Consider the following 19,983-nt stretch of genomic DNA (forward strand, 5'->3'; position numbering starts at 1 on the left):
GCTTAGAGGGTAACTAACAATAAAATTACCATAAAAACGAAGACCAAGAGGCCCAAATCTCAATTAGGCATTTTGATACATGAAAATAGGAAACCTAACTTTGAGTAGAACAGCGTTAATTCCATTATCACTCCCTACATGACGAATACTTCTATCCTTGCTAATGAGCAGTAGAATATCAATGGCAAATGCAACAAAAGCATATTTAGAAACTACAAATGAGGCACATATGGCTGAAGCATCATCCTCCACAAAAAGTTGTGGGCTTAGATTGTGCTTGACATTCCATTTCAGCTACACTTTAATTTTCATCATTCCAACTTACAAAAGTAAATAAAGATGTATATTTCTATCCAATTTGTAATATTTGATATTTATTAATCTGCGCAATTTAGTCTAGCCCCATACTATCTCAGGCTTCCAGGTTACTATGTATTTCTACAATATATCTAGATATGGTAAAAGGGTGTTCGTAATTGTTATATTCATTCTAATGTTTATATAGACATTGAAAAAGATTATACAACTTTCCAAAATTGCCGACTTTCAAACACATTGATTAAGCATAACTGTTCAAATACTGATAATGTTACAGCATTGTTAGACCTTTTAGTTGAGAAGAATGAAAATGGCATAATCTGCAAGTCACTCGCGATTCCAAAACTATCAAACTGCATATAAGTAGTCCAATTGTACACAAAAAGAACAATGGGCACCTTCATTTATCTTCATCAAAATTCAAAGAAATTGCTTTACTTACAAATACTTATCCAGCAGCGTCATGAAACTTACAGATTCCATCATAATGTACATATTCATGAGAGATCAATTCAATGGCATTGCCACATTACTACCAAAACAAGGTGGGCAAAAATCAATGGTACATCTCACCCTATGCTCAAATGGCTTATACAACAAAAATTATCAATTGCTGCAATGGACAAAGGACAGACTCACTGCAAAATGCTTTTTCAGTGAGCAGAAAAATGACTTCCGTCAACATTAAGAGATTTATACAAACCGACATAATCATTCAAGGTAAGTCTCCAACATCTGACATGAAAACTTAGATGTCAGATTCCTAATAATATTGAAAGAGCACTGGCAGTAATCTCCCAACTACAATTTCTCCCATGGAATGCATACTGGATAATTTTCTTTCATCAGATCAACCAAAGCCGAACCCTTCACTAGCTTCATGAATTGCCAATAGCAATCGCTCCTGCAGCTGTTCCTTAGAAGAGTACTCAGGCAAGTCTAACTGATTGAAGCTGCATAAATAGCGCAAGAAATATAGTCAGAAAGCCATTTGAACTAATAAAATGTAAATGTACAAAGTGAACTAATAAAATGAAAATGTTCAAAGTGAATAATAAAACGTAAATGTACAAAGTGAACTAATAAAACGTAAGTGTACAAAGTGACCAGTCAATATAAGAAGTATAATCACTCACCATGTGTGAGCTGAAGGCAAACGTTCTGGCGCACCATATGCCTTGTGAATCTGAAACCTTTGAGGGCCAGATATGCCCTGAAGAGCTTTAAACCCTTCCAAAGGAACCTATAAATTTTTCAAAGAATATCAGTTGAGCACTGATTTTAACTACAGAAAAATGAAAAAGGGATGTGATAGCAATTCATTAAAGCATTGCTACCAATAATATTGATATACAATAAGCTCTAATGGCTGACTGATGTCATATGGGGATTGATTCAAGAGCTAAAACTAGGTACCTTTGAGGTTCCTGTCACAAACTGCAACAAGCGTGCCATATCTTCCTTACCAAATCCTTGCACCACCTCCCAAAACCACTGAATCACAGGAGATGCTGAAGTATACCCCGTGTATTCTGTGCTGGACTTTAGATCATCAACTGCCATACTCACTACGTCAGCAAATAATCCATTTGTAGAAATTACAAGCTTATGACAACACAAACATTATTTAAAACTTACAATCAATTTCAGGAAGGCCACTAATCAAAAGTTCAAGTTCTTTATCATTGAATACTGATATTAGATGCCTTGGTATCAATTCATTGAATCCTTCCATAAAGGCATTAATTTGGGAACGGATAGCATTTGTCAGTATATGCTCTGCTACAAGATCCACATATTGATGTTTGTTTTCTTCTGTGACACGTATATTTCTTCCCCCAGAGATAAGCTCATAATCAGTTACCTACACAGACAAAGAACCGCATGTTTGACCTCCAACATTAAAAGATGTCATTCACCAGCATATAGCCCGCCCCACCAAGGGAAAAAGCAATAAAAAATAAGGTACCTCTGTCTTCTCATATAGAATACGTTTTTCCTCATCTGCATCTATGCTGAATGTGAGGTCAAGTACATCACTAATATCATTCTGCAACAAATTCTAGTATTAGCATAAATTTACAACAGTTTATGTATGAGGAAATTTCTAATTTAGGTAACAGTTATCAACCAAGCTCAGTGTAGTCACTCACCTCAAGCACCCATTTCAGGTTCTTAAAGTAATCTGGATCAATGGCCTCAATATCTTGGTATGCAACTTTAACTCCAAGTATGTGTTTGTAGAAAGATCGGGTGAAGTGAACATCCAGCAGTTGACCATCAAATAATGCTTTAGCAACCTACCAAAAACATTGAAAGTAAAAACCACAGCTATTAATAGTAAACTCACAAAAATTTAATATTTACCAACAAAGGAAAAAGGTGAAATCAATACCACTCTTCCAACAAATTTGAAGTACGATAGGTGTTCAGTCTGATAAACAGAATTTGGATTGGGCTGAAAAGTAGATTCATTTCCAACTGTAGTAAACAGCAACGCTCCTTTGTCAAATATCACCCTTGACAGTAATTGGTACCATTCTCTTGTTAAGCCACCAGCATCAATACCCTCCTCTCCCTGAAACTGCACTGTCAAGCGCCCTTTAATATCATCAACAGATCGCATCCGTAATTGACTATAAGAATCTTCTAGCACATATGTTCTACGAACACAAATTCGAAGAGGGTTATAGTTGTGCTGCTCATTTTGTTGTCTAATCCGTGAGCGGAAAAATGATCGCTTATTGTCAAAATCAATCAGACGAGGTGTTTTTAACATGAGAGAAAGGGATTTCTCCAGCAACCCAGGATGCTGCCGTATAAAAGCATTGAGAAGTTTGCGATGCTTGTCAGCAAACTTAACAAATGTCATACCTGCCTCTGCTTTTCTAATTTGTGCAGCATCACTAGTACTAGCATCATCAGAATCATGCTGTGCGCCACTAGTTACTAACTGAAATTTCTCGCATAAAACAAAAAATGCCTCTATAAATGGCAAAACCCTTTGTGTACCAGGAGGTAGAGGGGGTGCGACAGATGTTGCACCAGCATTTCTACCTGCTGAAGCTGAAACATCTGAAGCATTTCCCAAACTCTGCTCTATTTTACTTATACAAACACTCAGTCCTTGCCATAATGGATCAAGAGCCATGTTTAGTTCCCCAACAACTGAAAGTATTTCCTGTTCCTTATCATCAGTAACACCTGTACCAACATCTGATGTTAAATTACTCATTGCTTGTAACACTCTCAATATAGCTGCTCCAGCCATTGAACAAGCATTCCCCCCCAATAACTCCATGTCTCTAAGTGTTACAAGCTCATCAACTGCGCCACCACTAAGATAACGGGCAGAATCTGCCAATTCAGAAATGAAAAGCTTCCGATGAGTCAGCGCAATGCTAGCTAGCTTCTTAAGAACTTCGGCCACCTTGGCATACACCGTATCCGACAGCCTGCACAACAAGAGACCTTAGATTCTACATTTAATCTAAGAAAAAATACCAAAATCCCTGCAATTCAAAAAGCACTTCCCAAGCAAACTATATTTCATTCAATACAGTTGATGCTATTATCAACAATGACAACTTGACATACCCCTCCTTTGCCAAAAGTTTACAGAGGTTCTGTAACTCTCTCTGGGGCAGTTGGAGGAGAACCTCTGATGCATCAATTTCCTTCTTTAACCCTGAAGCTGAGGCTTCCTGACCTTCAGATGTTCTTGTCACATCTGAGCTCCCAGGTAAGGAAGCATCATCATTGGTTTCCACAGAAGCTGGTTCACCCATTTGGATAGCTGGAGCAACACTGGCACCAACCTCAGGTAGGGACTCACTTTCAACATGAACATCATCTGCTTGTGTCACAACATCCTGTGGTTGACTAGGAGGAGCTTCTAATTCATTTCGAACTCCAACATTGTTCATGACAACCTCAAGAAGCCCCATAAGCTGCAAACAGCCAGAAAGTAATTGTAGCAATCTGATTTACAGAAAAGCTAAAACATAAATTAAAATATTAAATTACAAAGTTACCTGTTCTAGATGAGCACTGCTTCTTGAAAACAAGGGCTGATTGAGCAGCTTTAGAAGTAATATTAGAGGAATTTCCACCCTTTCAGTTCTCTCTGCTGAATGTGAACCATGAAATTCATCAACAATCTTCCCTTTCCCTTTCTCCCCATTTGATATTGTAGATGTTTGAGATGACGCATCCAATGTTGGGCACGATTCCATGTAGAAAAGAAGATCAGCAACACCAAAATGATTTTTTGCTAGATATGTCAAAATCTCTAGAACACGGCGAGAAACAAGAGGCGGTACACCTGTGCATAAACAGTATTATTAATTAATCTTATTAGATTTCCATAATCCATTTGGCAAAAGATTTTTAGTTTCTCGATTCAATTGTGTGTGTTTTTTATTTTTTAGCATTCCATTCATGTGTTTAATACTTCATGTACAAAGAAATTCATAAAAGCAAAGAGGATTTCAATCCAAAAGATCGATACCATCTGAAAGTTGGGACCGTGCATAAACCACATTCCACTGGCATCCATAGAGCCTCTGAGTTGAAATACCATTGGACTCAACTAGAAATCCTTCTGCTTCGGGTCTCAACATATCTAGCAGAAGGCAAACTAAAGTAGCCCTTGTAGCACTATGAGCGCAGAGATTCAATAGAAGTCTTTGAAGCAGACCTTTACCCAAAGGCTGAAAAAATTGAAGGATTAGTAACTTATGAACCATATCAATCATTTCAAAAGATAATACACCCAAAACCGCAAACATTTAAACCTGGTTGCCACACATAAAAGAATGAAACAAATATCCAACTTCTAAAAAACAAAACACAGAAGTACTGTGCATCAGATTCTTTCAATAAAACATAAGGCTTGACAGAAAATTCAAAAAATGCAACATGCATTTACCAGATCATGTATTATCATGTCAAATTGATATAAAGAATTATAAAAATGTAGTTGGGATTACAAATAGATTAGAAAGTGCTTGCACAATAGTTCCGGTATATAGATACTACTAACATAAAAAGTCATCATCCAATTTTTTATAGCAATTCTGAGCCCACAACACTCTGAACAGTTATTTTGTAAGTTTTTAAATCCTCTAGTAGTGCTATGTATAACATTGTGAACAGTAAGTGGTCTTCTTTTCTGCAGCTATAAATATGATACTAAGCAATATCGAAGTCCTCAAAAATAAGCCTTGATAACTTTAGTATCATAGATACCTGAGCTAGCCTCAAAAGCTGTAGCATTGCTTTGAGAGCATCTGTATCTACCAGAGCTTTCCCTTCCACTTCTTTCATCTTTATTGCATTACCAAGGGATGTACCTGGTCTGCGGCCCAGTGTAAGGCCAATACTATTGCCCACACCCCGCTCCAAAGCCTGGCCTCCACTACCTATATTGTGTCTTCTACCACCAAGTCTATGCCCTGCTCCAAGAAAGCCACGGTGCTGGTACTGACTCATTGCTCGTTCTCTCAGCATCTGTGCTTCTGCAAGAAGTGCTGGAGACAAGGCAGCAAGAACTGCTTCTGAGGAAGTTAACAGAACCTGAAAACAATAGGAGGATAAGCATTAACAAAAAAGACACATAAAGATTGAAGATTTACAATGGAGTCTGAAAAGGAATATCAAAAGCTTGGATTAGTGATCCTAATTTATCAATAAATAATAAAGAATCATTAGACATTCTAGACAAAAATGGATGTTCAAGGCAACCTCCTCACGAAGCTCGGCAGGGAATGTTGCAATAATGGAAGCACTGTCCATATCTACAGGCTGCCCTTCAGCTTGCTGGCTTTGCACAACTCTCTGTGCACGCTGTTGTGCCAAGACTTCAGCCTGAATATCTGGAGGAAGTGCTGCTAGAAATTCTGGATCAATATCTTCTGCTGGAGGAGGTTGGTAATTTCCAGTTCTCACAGACTGAACTTGCTGAGAGGCTAGTACTTCAGCTCGAAGATCCTCTGGAAGTGCTTCCAAAAATGTAGGGTCAATAGTGTTTGTCCTAGTTTCCTCACTGCTCCTCACAGCTGATTCATTATTTTCACCTTGAGCAGCTTGATCCTGAGCCTCCAAATGGACTGAAGTTTCAGCAATTGCATGACTCTGGTCTGCAGGTGCATCCTGTTCTTGACCAACTAAAACTTCACCTCTCAATTCACTATTAATGTTCTCTGCATCCATGCTGTTGCCCCTAGCATTTGAATTGTCAGCAGCAGAAACTGCCAGTGTCTGGTTACCAACCTGTCTTTCAGTTTCCTCGCGGCCATCTGCACTTCCAGTTTCAACTTCCAGACTACGAAGACTTTCACCCATAGTTGCACCACTTCCTTCACTGTCTTGACTTTCAGATTCTACATCCCTATTTCCTGCTTCATTAGCTTCATCCCGCATCAGAACATCAGGATCATCCCGATTGCCTTCAACATCAAAATCTGACTGCCTCAGCTCACTGTGTTCTATTCTAGCATTCTGCTGCACCTGTGTTTGGTCAGCTTCACTCATTTGATGTTCTTCAATTTGTTGCCCACTAGGATTACTAGGTGGCACACTAGGCTGTACATCAGTTTCCATAACTGCAGGTGTAGTTTGTTGCCCTCCATCAGTATTATCTGTACTAGGAGCAACAGCCTGTGCTGATGGGCTCTCATCAAATGATTGAGTAAGGCTCCGCAGTTGTGAAAGGAATTCCTCTTCTACTGCTTGAGCAATGCTTGCAGCATGAGCCCCAGCTTGTGGTTGGCCATCATCAGTCCACCTCCCATTACCTGGACCACGCCTTCCTGTTAAAAATATAGGATCCATTGAAAAATCGAGCAATGGAGGTGGACCACCCACCCCACGATCTCCAAAAAATGCACCTCCCGAATGATCAGGGGGTAACAGCATGGGAGCATCATACATGAAAAATTGTGCAACATCAAAGCTTCCTCCTGATATTGCTGCCGAATCTCTAGAAATATTTCCAGAAGCAGCCCATATAGAACCATTGGAAGATGCTCCACCCGACGGAGCAGGCCTTGTAAGCAGAGGGTGTTGAAAGGCACCTCCACGATCAAGTCCAGGACGTTCAGGAAATGGTCTGTGGCCTGTTGGGCGACGTCGATCAACTCCTGCAGGACGGCGAAGACCAAATATGTCCTCCATGTGGATTCCCTGAAAAGGCTCAGCAGAAAGATCTACCAAATTACCACCTCCTCCAGCATGTCCCAGAACCTGTACATGATTCAATCCATCCAAACCTTCTCTCCACCTTACTTCAATAACACGATTCTCAGGAAAGTCGTCGTCATCATCCTCCTCTACCATGTCATCACCATAATCATCCCCAAGTCCATTATCTTCATGATCTTCAACATCAGTATCAGCTAATGACATGTGGGCAGTACCTTCTTCTCCTTCTATGTCATCCTCTTCGTCCTCGTCTTCATCATCCTCTTCCTCAACATCATCATCCATGTCCTCATCATCTTCTTCATCACCCATCTCATCATCTGCTCTGTGTTCCACCCGGAAAGACACTTCTGTAGTTGAGTTGTGTAAATCTGTGGTAACTTCGACAGTTCCACGAATAAATTCTTCTGCATGCACTGGTGAATTATGTGCTTCTCTAGTATCCTCCCTTTCTATCCGCATATCATGCTCCATATGCTCATTCACATTACCAGCTTGATCACTTGCTGGGCCTAACTGACCTTCTGCAATCTGCACCTGTCGCTGGGCCACGCCTGTTGTGTGTTGTTCTGCATCCTGACTGATTTCATTCTGCTGAGTTTGTGTTTCCTCTCCACTAGTAACCCTGTTCGTCCCAGCAAGGTTTCTTTCTTCAGCTGCCAAAGTCTTCTTCTTATCAATATCTTCAGACTTGTAAATTTGCTCTCCAGTGCTAGCAGCTCTCGTTAGTGCTTCCAGAGCCTTGAGAATAAGATTTACAAGTTTTGGAGCATCAGGATGATCCAAATCAATCACCTGAAGAGTACTTGTCAATGCTTGGACCATAGCTGAGTCAATCATTGTTTTTGCCATATCAGGAGAGCATCCTGGCACCTGAGTATTACCTGAAGATGCATTGTTTGATAGAATGGCATTTACCAACTCCACCAAAGAGAGGACCTTCTTATTCGGCAAATGGACATGCTTGGAAGAGCCCATAACAGAATTAGAAGCCATATTAAGGGCTCGGACAATTTCTGATATAACCCGTTTTCTTCCTTCACTGGATCTACCACATATCACAACCAGAAACCAAGAGGCCTTTTCCGATAACTTTTCTCTCCACTCTTCACTATTGTTTTCCAATGTTTTATTCACAGGATAGGGTAAAAGCCTGTGCAATACATGATACAAAAGGCCTCCATGTCCTGAGACATCTGCTCCTTGGCAAGGCCCGCGACCTTGACTACTCTCTGAATCCCGTCGCAGAACAACCCCAGCTGCATGTATATACATAAGAAGGATATCACTCATTAGCTTTAAAATAAAAGCAACTTTAGCCAACTCTGCAGAGCCATCAGGAACATTGTCACTTTCTGAAACCGTGATATCCTCGATCTTTGCTTTTCCTTTTTCTTTAGGAGCAACTTCGTCAACCTCCATAGCCATTGTTAAACCTGTACATTCTTCATCCTGACTGGGAGGTGGATAGTGCAAAATCACCTCAAGAAGCTGATCTATAACTTGGGTAAAACTGTGAGGGATCTTCTTATGGCCCTTTGGAGTCTTAGGCAGTCCATCATGTGGTCTGCTGAGTCCATCATGAACCCGACCAACATCACCTGATGATGGAAGACATGCCTCAGTATTACAAAAGGTTTTAGCTTTGTCTTTCTCCTTCACTTTCTCCTTATCTTTTCCCTTTTCTTTGTCCTCTTTTTCCTTTGACAATATGATATTAGGCCTTCCCCCTACAGTTTCCAACTGACACACCACAGCTGCAGCCTGCATAAAAATTGTAGGTTCACGAGAAATGACAGGGGCCATAGATGTCAAAAATGTTCGAGGAGAGACACGGCCACCATGACGATTTAAGATATTGATTAACGTCTGCCTAATCTCGACCTCCATTGCAATTTGAAGAGTCTGCGGATCCTCGAGAAGGTGGCGGATAATAGCAGCTGCCACACTATCAAAACCAGGGAAAAAACTGCTTCGAGGAAGGCTTAAGAGTGATGACAATCCACCTCTCTCAAGAAACTTTATAGCCATTGAATGTGACTTTGTTAGTCTAGCACACAACTGAAGAACTGACTGTACCGTGGTTGCTGGCAGATATAGCTGTAAATAGTCACAAGCAATGTTCATAGCCTTGTGCTGTTCATCTGTGGTCATGTAACCAGATGGCTTTCCTAAAATTCCCATGAATGGGCTAATCTCTTTATTGTTTTCTTCCAATGGAGGCTTATTAGTGTTATTTTCTGTACTCATACCAGCTGAATTATCTTCTGGAGTATTGGCATGTGATCCAGTGCCATTAGTATTCTGAGGATCGGAGGGAAGCTGCAGCTTACATTGCAACATATGGTCAAGTACAAGTAGCAATGCAGTCACCCATTTAGGAACAGAAATTTTCTCGCCTGCAACATTCTTTGGGGGAAAACAAGACAATAACTCCAATGCAGTAGCAACAAGACCATTTTCTGCTGCCACTTCTCTTGCACTACTATCTTCACTCAAAACTAATGCCAAAAGATGAGAAATTGTGGATACAGGACTATTATCTTTTTCTGTTCCATCCACTTTCCAGAGTTTTAAATGTTGAACAAGATAAGGAACAACTCTAAGGCGATACTGGCCTTTGTTTTGACAGCACAGAGTCACAATCAAATCAGTCATGGGAAAAGCAATAGCGTCTGTGCTCTGCAACATATTCATGCAAGTGGCGAGAATATCTTCGACTGGAGGATTTTCGGGAAGTTTCTCTTCATTCAGAATCTCTTTCCCTTTTTCAGAAGATTCATCTTTGGGAGCCTCAGAAGATTTCCCTAGTGACAAGGCCAGAGCTTGTGCAAGTTCATCATCTTCTTGAGCAGGCTCCTCAGGATGATTGAACAACCACTCCATAGCCATTTCAACGCTGTTTGTTTCAACCCTCCTTAATGCTTCCTCAGCCCTGGATCTTGGGAAACCCATGTCAACAATCATAGAAATAGAAGTCTCATCTGGAGGATGGACTCTGAAACGTTGAGCACTACTCCCTGGACCACCATTTCTGTTTCCTTTAGCATCACCTGTTCCAGAGTATACATGGGTAATGATTGAAACTACAGAGGTTATCAGAGATGGATTGCAGCAGCAGAACATTGGATGGTTCCAGATGGGGAGAATAGCAGATAGAACTTGGGCCTGGACAGCGCGTACAAATACCTCTGGATCCCTTGGAACATTGAAAGATGCTTCAGTTACCGACTGAACTAATAGCTGTGAAGAAGAATTTGTAGTTAGGAGCAAAGAAGAATTAACAAGATGCTCCAAGAGTTTACAATAACTTCGCAGTGTCTCTAATAACCAAGGGGCATGCTCTACTTTGTCATTCTCATTCTCTTTTTCATTTTCAGTTTCCATTACTGGCTGTGACATAATTGGTACACTCCATAATAATTGACCTGTTGCTTCAAAAGTGGTCAATAGTTTTTGGATTGTACCATGTGCATAGAAGTAATTCACAACAGCTGTATTACACATTCGCCTTCGGTTGTCATAGATAACTGCTGCCATGTCATCCACAACCTTCCCCAAGTACCTACATTTTGTAGAAAGTGATAACTCAAACTCAGAAAAGGTGCAGCTTTTCTCCGCATCTAGACTCTCATTAAAAAGTTTTGCAAGAGAGATCACTACACTCTTTGCAGCACTACTAAGGGATCCTGTATCATCTCGGCGACGATTTGGAACTACCAACACCTTTACAAGATTGACATAAAAAGATCGCATAGCAGTAGCAACTTTACTCACGGTCTCAAAGTCAAGGGAATCAGGTGACTTCTTTTTAGACTCCTGGGCTTGTGATGTTTCAGCTGCATTTATCGAGCCACCAATATCAATATCCACTGTATCCGCTTGTCTTCCAAGTCGGCCAAGACGCATTCTTGAAAGACCATCAACACCATGGTCCCTCCGGTTATGACGATGCAATCCTTCTCCAGCGTGTATAACAGAAAGGAACTCAGGATCAATCCCCCAACCAGATGAAGGCCCATTTCTCATAGACACTGGATTAACATATCTAACAACTGAAACTGTACTTGCATCATTGGCTGCTTCTGATCCTGATGCATTTACAGCTGTAGATGCCTGCTCAATCTCTTTCTTTGCATCATTGACTAGAGATATCTGCCAAAGTACTTCTTTGTAAACTTTTCCTACATCTTTCAAGATATCTGCATCACCAGAGCCAAGCTCGGGCATCATTGTTGTAGTACTTTTCAGCAGATGGGTTGAGAAGGATAAAACCCCCTCAAGACTGGAAAAGCATCTCAAAGTTCTCATTCGCTCTGATACTTCAACATCTGCTAACTTTCTCCCGGCCAGAGAATCTGCTAACTCAAGCGCAGGCTTCAAATGTTCTCTAAGAGCAGTGCAAACAGCTCTTGTAAGTGGAGATGAGTGCTGTGGTGAAAAGTTTTTAAAAGCTACAGCAATATTCTGGCCACTTGCAAATGACAATGGTAAAAGTGGTAAATCAAACAGCTGCAGCACAGCTTCAATACCCTTTTTCTCAATAAATACCCCACATGTATCTGTATTATGAAGAATATTTTCTAAGAGACGTGTGGCATTGCTAATACAATCTGGGAGAAAAGATTCCAAATTTGAAATAGAACTATCAGATGAACCATCAACTGCCTGCTCAGGAGTTGCACTTGAAGATTCCTCACCGTCTAACGAAATAAAATCTGTGTCCATGGGAGCAGATGTACTGGCAGAGTCTTGCAACAAGGAAGGTGTCTCTTGACCAGAACCAATTTTTGCTATGGTATTTAAGATTTCAATCAATACATCAACCCCAGGTCCACGCAAAGAAGCTGCATGTCGCATCAACTCATCTAAGGCAGTTGATAAGGATCCAGGAGTGTCATTTGCCAAAGCCCGTAAGTAGATTTTTGATGTAAAAATTTTCACAAAACATTTCAATGCACCACGTTCGCTAATGGCCTGAAGACCAAGGTTATTGAGGCACAATGCATCCAAACATTGTGGTATACAAGATACTGCTTCTGCAGAAGGAAGAACACCAGCCAATATAGCACCCAAAAAGGCATCAGGCAAACCAGCAGAGTCTAGCACAGAATAGCAAGTTGGATCTTTGTGAATAAGATCACTCATCACTGTAGCTGCAAGCGAAAAGACACCACCACCAAAGTCTTTTGCTCTTCTGAATATGGTACAAAGGCAAAATGGCAATGCACTTTCTTCAGATCCATACAGTCGTGCAGTATTTCCAGGAGCATATGTTCCAAGAGATATAGCCCGTAGCAAAGCTTTCATTAGAAGCCTTCTATGATAAGGAACCAATGTTTCAGATTGAACTGCTTGTGCTACCCCAGAGACACTAGCATCAGTTAGAGGAGCTTTTCCCTTTCCATGTAGCTGTATTTCTGCTATCTCCTTCCCTGTACCTTCCTCAACACAACAGACTTCAAGCTTTAAGCGGGCAATAGTATTATCCAGACCTCCTAAATCTCTGAATGAAATTGCTGCAGGATTACTGTAATCCATAAAAGCCTCAAGAACATGTACAGCTGCAGTTACCAAGTGTATGTGCTGTGTATTCAAATTTTTTAAAAGAGGCAGCAATGTTGGCATTAATCCCACATCCCTCAAAGCAGAGCAGCCTGATGAAGAAGACACTAAAACTGTTACCAGAGACAGAAGTGCTTCTAGGAAATTAATCGAACAATCAGCTGATCCACTGGAAATTGAACTTATTGCCTTCTGCATGAGACTGGGTAAGATGCCACGATGGCCACCTGATGTGATGACACTTAAAACAGTTGTTTGACGAGACCTGTCCTGATAAAGAGCAGCCAATGCTAGAATTGCCAAAATACGAATATCTTCGGGTACTAAATCATCGAAGCGTACCAAAGATACAAGTTCATTTACAAACTCAGGTTCATTTGTAAAAAAAGCTGTCAGGTCAGTAGCATCATTACTTGCCTGGACAAGCACTGTAAATGCAAGAAGACGAATGCATATGTATTGCTGCCTGCTTTCCAACCGTGAAAAAGATCTTGCAAAGCGTAGCCTGGTTAGTAATGAAAATCTAAGGCCAGTAGGTACCTTATATTCATCTATCAAGTGTTTCAAAAGCTGAATATCATTTTCAGGTCGCATACTCATGTCAGGTATATGAATGACTTGCAAACCCAATGATTTCAACTCCTCATCTCCAGAGTATTCCTTTTTAATAGATTCATCTACATAAAATTCAAAATGAAGAGCAGAACCTAGCCGATATCCACCAACATCGGGGCCATTTTCAGTAGAGCAAGCTAATAGTCCAAGACCTTCTTCTTTACCACCCCATCCTTGAGACAAGGCAAACAGTTTTGCATTGAGAGCAGTATCTCGAATTGGACACTTTCCCACTGGCTTTTTAACAAATGTAGCCAAGGTCTTTAAACTAGCAATTACCACATCTGCATCTGAAGAAGCCAGTAATGATGAAAGATGCTGCTGCACATACAAGACATATTGAGAAGTAAGAAACAAAGAATTGACATGGCATCATATACAACTATATGAGAAATTGGAAATAAATTTGAAAGGGCAGAAAATAAAGTAAAACCAATTAACAAATCAATGCATTAATGAACCAGATCAGACGACAATGTATTAAACCCATCAAAACATATAATTATGAAATTATGAATTTTAACCAATACTTGCTCAACATAGGGCATTAATGTCCTTGTGAAAAGGAAGGATACTTAGGAACTGTGCATAAAAGAACCTATTAAATGCCAGCATAACAGGAACTCCCATCTCACATAGGGTAACATTTTAAGTCAAAGATAACTTTTGTCTTTTTTCAATCAACAACACATTAAACTTGAATGTAAAAACAGAGCTCAGAAACAAACTCAGATTTGCCTAGAAACCCAAGCACTGATAGGTGTTGTCACATTTCTGGTAAATTTCATTTTAGAAATAAAGATATTCCACAGCACAAACAACAGCAGGGAGTACTCCAACTAATAAGACCAGCAAGCAGAATAGAATTGCAAAGCCACTCAGGAAAATAAATCAAATGACCTGACATGTAATACCACATTACCAACCTCGTGGAATAGATCCAATAATATATTAATACATAAAGCATCTTACAGAAGCTTTCTAAGAACTCTCCAAATCAAACTTTAAAAAAAAAAACCAGCCTTTAAACGTTGAAAATGCACCCTATTTATAATATCAGCTACCATAATCCCAACAAGGAAATCACCATGAGGTTAAAGAATTGGAAAATAAACAACAGTTGCTTAGATCGTAAAACATATCCCAGTAGATTCAATAAATACTAACAATTAAACATCACAGCAGCCACATAGAAGTGGTAAAGCTAAGGTGACATGATTAGGAAACATATACATACTTCATAGGAGCAGTAGAAGTGTTTATTTGTACAGTTTTCCAGGATAGTTCGAGACACCCGGAGGATCTGGAGAACAGCTGATCTTGGAAAAGGAGCATCATCCTCCTGATAATCATCATCCAGCTGCAGATCTTTTCTTGGCTTTACATATTTATCAAAGAATGAATCAAAATGATTGAAAAGCTCAATCCAGTGATTAAAATCGCCCTGCACATACACCATGCTGTTAATACTGCTGAGATACATAAATATCACAGTATAACCCCTAATGTAGAAGAGCAAGCCAAAAAAGATGCCTCAAACATACCTTCTCATACTCCCATACAAATGTTTTAAGAGGAAGCTCTATGTTTTCAAAAGGAACACTGACAACATTGTTGATGAAGGCTCTCACTTTGGGCGGCTGAAAAGTGCCAGAAAACAGGGTAAATAGCAATGAAAAAAAAAATCAACAGCGTCAAAACCTACTCCAAAAAACATAAATGGAGATAATTTTAAGAACAAATGATACCACTGATGCAGTTTTGCGTACTAGAAAGAACGAAATTATGTTAGTCCATGGTCAACAAAAGGAGGTCCATAGAGCCTCGAGCAATATATCTAGTTGCATAAGACAAGTACTGGGGGAAAAGACCCTGGAATATTTGAATTGAGTAACCAAATATAGAGCACTAGACAAATGTAAATAAAATAGGTTCACAACTGATGAAAAATAGCCAATGCAACTGCAAGTGAAACTTAGCTAACTCGAAAGGTTTGAGTTCAAGTTCAAATGTGACAACCATGAAGTTCGGATGAAGTTTGTGAGGTAAAAAAAAAATCGAAAAAATTCAACATAAAATTCACCTTATATAATTTTTAAATATATATATATATATATATAATAATTAATTATAGTAACTTAATGAAGAATATTAGCTAAACATACAAAATATTAATATCTAATAAAATACATAAACAAAATATACATTAAACATTAATGTTTTCCTAATAAAAAGATATACCCCTGAATATTCGACGGATTTCGAACTTCATCTTTGAAGTTCACCGAACCCTGTGACTTAGCTTAATAGTGAGACATTCCTTACACATTTCAAAAGTCAACTAAGAATATATACACTGACAGCAGTCAAGGTTCAATACTGTCAGGGATATAAGACAAATTCTGCAGCCACCTTAACATATCTTAAACAGCATAATGTGCTCCTAGGATACGTAATTACTAATGAAAGCGTTTGAGTTTGTAAGCAACTCTGAGCACTGGAATTTTGTATGGTGTTCCAGCATCATATTTATGTTATCGTGTGCTGGCCTCGAACTGTGTTCATATTTATATTCTTGACATCAATCTTATATTGCTAGCTCCTAGTCATTCTACGGCTCTTATGTGACATCATATTGCTGATGGTGATTTCCTCATGTTGCCTTCATTTATCTTGGTGGTTTATGCTTTTGGTCTTGTTTCTGTTTCCTCTTCTCACATCAACAACAGGCATATTAACATTCGTGGTTGCCAGTTATTAATCCAGCCTTTAGTGTATTGGCAGTGCCATGTCTTGGTAACGCTTATCTTGTCACTTCAATCTCTCCTTGCGTCAAGATTTTTGCACAAAGTGTTGATCAGTAATCTTCTACCACTATCAATTTATATGTTGCCTGGTACATGAGCAAAATTACAGGGAATTCTATGAGTACTGTTTAGAATCTGATCTATGTTTTGTATTGTATCTCAGTTTATATCTGCTATTTGTATTATTATTAGATCACTTTAAGATCATAGTACATTTTGGTGACTAAATTGTTCACATACTTACTGATTGTCAAATCTGTGACATCAATAAGAAGAGATATTGTACACGTTTTCATTCTGAATAGATGCATCATCATTCTTGTGGGCTGGGTCGTTTCCCTCAAGAGGAGGGATTTTCACAGGATAATATTCTTGCTGTTATTTGTTTTTTAAGTTTTAAGTTTCTATTGTTGCATTCATATGTATTTCTGGTTCATATTTTAACAGAAAGAAAGAAAATTAAAACGAAAGAGCATTTAACTTTATGGTGAGAGGTAACTGTCAAACACTTGTTCAATGCTTCTTCCAATGTTCAGCTTTCTTTAATGTTTCTTACCATAGTTATTATAAGCAACTGACAAGTTTAAAGTTCTGAAAATTTCGAATCTGAGTATTTACAACCCAATACACAATCCAAGTTTGAAAAAATGATGTACTGGCCACAAGAAAGATTGATAGTATGAGCATGAAAAAACAAACAGAAACACAGTAGTACTAGTTGAGAATAGCCAATGTTGTCCAACATGGTTTAAGGGTTAATAATACCACGTGCGATTATAAGCAAACATGTAAAGAGAGAACATCCTAGTACATAGGATGATTCAGATGCAATAAAACCATCTTTTTTGCTGTGTTTTAAGTAAATAAAGTGATTCAGATACAATAAAACCATCTTTCTCATTGTAATTCACATTTTCAACAAAGCTACAAATTTTCTACTCAATATGTGTTTTCTGGACATACTAGTTTATTAAAAAAGCATATTTTAGGAGGTGTCTAAAATAAAGCTTAGCTTGCACTTTCCTAAAGTCTTCAACCTTCTAATCAACCACTATTGCCATCACTATTTGAGCTGAATCTACACTACCAATTTGTTCAGACATTAACCTGGCTCCAGGCACAGTTTTCACCTGGTGCAACATTGCAACCTCACCTACTTTGAGTGCAGCTAAAGTGCTGCAAAAAGCATCACAGTTTGGACAGATAGACCCTGCAGCATACCTGGGAAACCCAGGTTTTGCTTTGCAGTTTCCAAGTGGTGGGATATATGTATGGGGTTTGCAATGGGTGTAGAATTCAGTATATAAGCCCATATAATCTTAGACCTCTATTTTTGCGTAGTTGTAACATAACCATAAAATTCTGCCAAGGCAAAAAGAGACATGTGCAATATCTGAAGAAATGAAATATACGAAAGGTTAGATCAAGTGGAAGAAGCAGTTTCCATTAGAACATGTCCTTATTTGGCAAAGACAAGGTCTCAAGTAAGGAGGGGTTCTCTATTTCCACATCTCTCAGTGTTTTTATACTTGTCAAGGAACACCAGTTTTTAGCCACCTATAAAGAACTCTAACCTACTACAAAATTAGAGAAAAAGGACAAAGGAGACATCAGAAAAGGTATTCCAAACGAAATATAAAGAGAATGTTAATGAATACAATGCATGGTGTGTCTAAGCAAATGGTTGTCCTTCACTGTTGTTGAGTCACCATATTGACAAGTAATGAAAATTTAATAGGCTCCAAAAGGGTTATATACAAGAGCCAAAACAATAGTTTCTAAAATCATTGATTGTGTGAATTATATATTTTCTCTGGAAATGCTTCTACCAAAACAGAAATTTAACTGCCCAACAGAGCACAATAGTGTAAGGCTGCTCGACACTTTATTTTCAGAATGTCAATTCTCAAATAAGGACAAACAGTGCTGTTGTTTTCGCCCTAGGATGAATCACACAAGCATTCGCAATCATAACCTAGTTCTTGTAAGGTTTAATTAAGGTAATCAAGGAAAACTTTAGGATTCATTATGAAAGTAAAACACCCGTAAAGGCACTTTTTTAAGCACATGGGATTTGTTAAATATAAAAGACCATTGTTTGCCTTAGAATGTCAAAACTGATCTCAGAACTCGTCCCTCTTTTTGACTCTTGTTTTCTCAAATGAAGTCTCAAAACATATAATTATCTTCAATATAAGACTTCTCAACGTGTTATAAAAGAGTTCAATCAGAATAATGACAGATGAATTGTAACCAATTGAACTTGAGCAGCAAAAGGAAGCAATAAAATTTTTAGGCATGGGTATCACAGTAGGAGCAAAAAGGTAAAAGTACGGTTTTTTAAAAAGTTGCTCAAAGCTAAATTCCAATTTGATTATAAAATTCCTTTTAGAAAACCTAACTGGGGATTACTTACCCTTTACGTTACATATTGTTCAAATTTTAATCTATATTTGAACTCGGGAAAACACTTAGCCTTATCAATCGCCTGAAAGAGATAACATTATCATATAATTTCTCCATTAACTCAAATTATTGAACTTTTGAGTGTGCAAATCGACCCTGATTTCACTAAAAAAATTCAATTCTCAAAAATTAAAATCCTAAATCGCCAAAAAGGAAAACAACTCAATCTTCAAACACATCTAAATTGCACTTGATAAAGTACGTGCGAAAATTGATGCAGATAGTGTCACTTACAGCTTCCGTGCCCCTTCTCTTCTTGAACTTCATGGCTAATTACTTGAACGAAGAAAACCTTTCCGCGGTACAATTAAACTTCAGCGCATATCAAACGTCTGAAAATAAATCCCCTCACGATCGCCGCTCAGGAATCCCAGCGCTACAACCTAAACAACACAAAAAACCGCATTCTCCATCGTAATTGTCAAATTCAAAGCCAAAAGCACCAAAAACATTTTGACAAAAACACAAAATAAACAAACACAAATTCAGACTGTAAGCTTGAAGCAACTCCAAACTTTGAAGTTAAAAAGCAAAAATTAAAGATAAAACTTACGAATTATAACCCAAACTTCGCCGATAAATTTCTGGTAAAACCCTAAGAATTTGCAGCCTTTACACCGAGAAATTACTGATTTTTTTGCCGGCAGATCAACCCAAACTCGTACTGAAAGCCGATGAATGAAGGCGTAAAGTGTATACAAGCAAAGTATAATAAAATCGCAGAGGTTGTGATATAATTTTGTTAACGGCGGAATCTGTACAATAAAAAGGTCGCGTGTTCTAAGCTCGCACAAACTGCAACACAATGTGCCGAGCAGGGTTTTCGATCCAACTGAAGACCCTAAATGCCTATTTTTACACCGCCAAGTGAATGAATATTTGGGACCTTTGTATGAGGAAAAAAAAGCTAAAATAAAAAACACTATTTTAATGCAGGAAGAAAATGCTTATATAGAGGAAAGAGCTTGTCAAAATTTCCGTTTGACAGATTAATGTATGTTTAAAGTGG

The 19,983-nt window shown here is 38.7% G+C and overlaps 1 protein-coding gene across 2 annotated transcripts; it reads right to left on the reverse strand.

Moving 5' to 3' along the window:
* Window positions 1-690: 690 nt before the first annotated feature.
* LOC149537764 (E3 ubiquitin-protein ligase UPL1-like) lies at window positions 691-19,898 on the reverse strand. Of its 2 annotated transcripts, none has more exons than XM_089799156.1 (16): window positions 19,528-19,898; window positions 19,209-19,357; window positions 15,246-15,341; window positions 14,939-15,145; window positions 6,064-14,019; window positions 5,569-5,895; window positions 4,829-5,030; window positions 4,353-4,642; window positions 3,916-4,268; window positions 2,714-3,773; window positions 2,472-2,618; window positions 2,288-2,368; window positions 1,957-2,182; window positions 1,735-1,874; window positions 1,455-1,561; window positions 691-1,271 (listed from the first exon to the last, which is right to left on the reverse strand). In XM_089799156.1, exons 2-16 carry the CDS (start codon window positions 19,239-19,241, stop codon window positions 1,169-1,171), a joined length of 11,328 nt encoding a protein of 3,775 aa, XP_089655282.1. In that variant the 5' UTR covers window positions 19,242-19,357; window positions 19,528-19,898; the 3' UTR covers window positions 691-1,168. The 2 variants fall into 2 exon arrangements, with proteins under 2 accessions (XP_089655282.1, XP_089655281.1); XM_089799155.1 differs by having other exon boundaries at window positions 6,064-14,022.
* Window positions 19,899-19,983: the final 85 nt, after the last annotated feature.

Source organism: Cupressus sempervirens, chromosome 9 (genome assembly GCF_028749045.1).
Source record: "Cupressus sempervirens isolate cs-2001-9-10 chromosome 9, ASM2874904v1, whole genome shotgun sequence".
Taxonomy (NCBI): Eukaryota; Viridiplantae; Streptophyta; class Pinopsida; order Cupressales; family Cupressaceae; genus Cupressus; species Cupressus sempervirens.

Bases quoted from the DNA above. Each gene is read 5' to 3' on its own strand.
- LOC149537764 (XM_089799155.1), bottom strand. From the start codon at position 19,241: ATGAAGTTCAAGAAGAGAAGGGGCACGGAAGCT. The intron at 15,342-19,208 runs GTAAGTGACACT...GGCACTTTTCAG, and splicing joins AGAGAAGGGGCACGGAAGCT to CCGCCCAAAGTGAGAGCCTT. The intron at 5,896-6,063 runs GTTGCCTTGAAC...TATTGTTTTCAG, and splicing joins CTGCCGAGCTTCGTGAGGAG to GTTCTGTTAACTTCCTCAGA.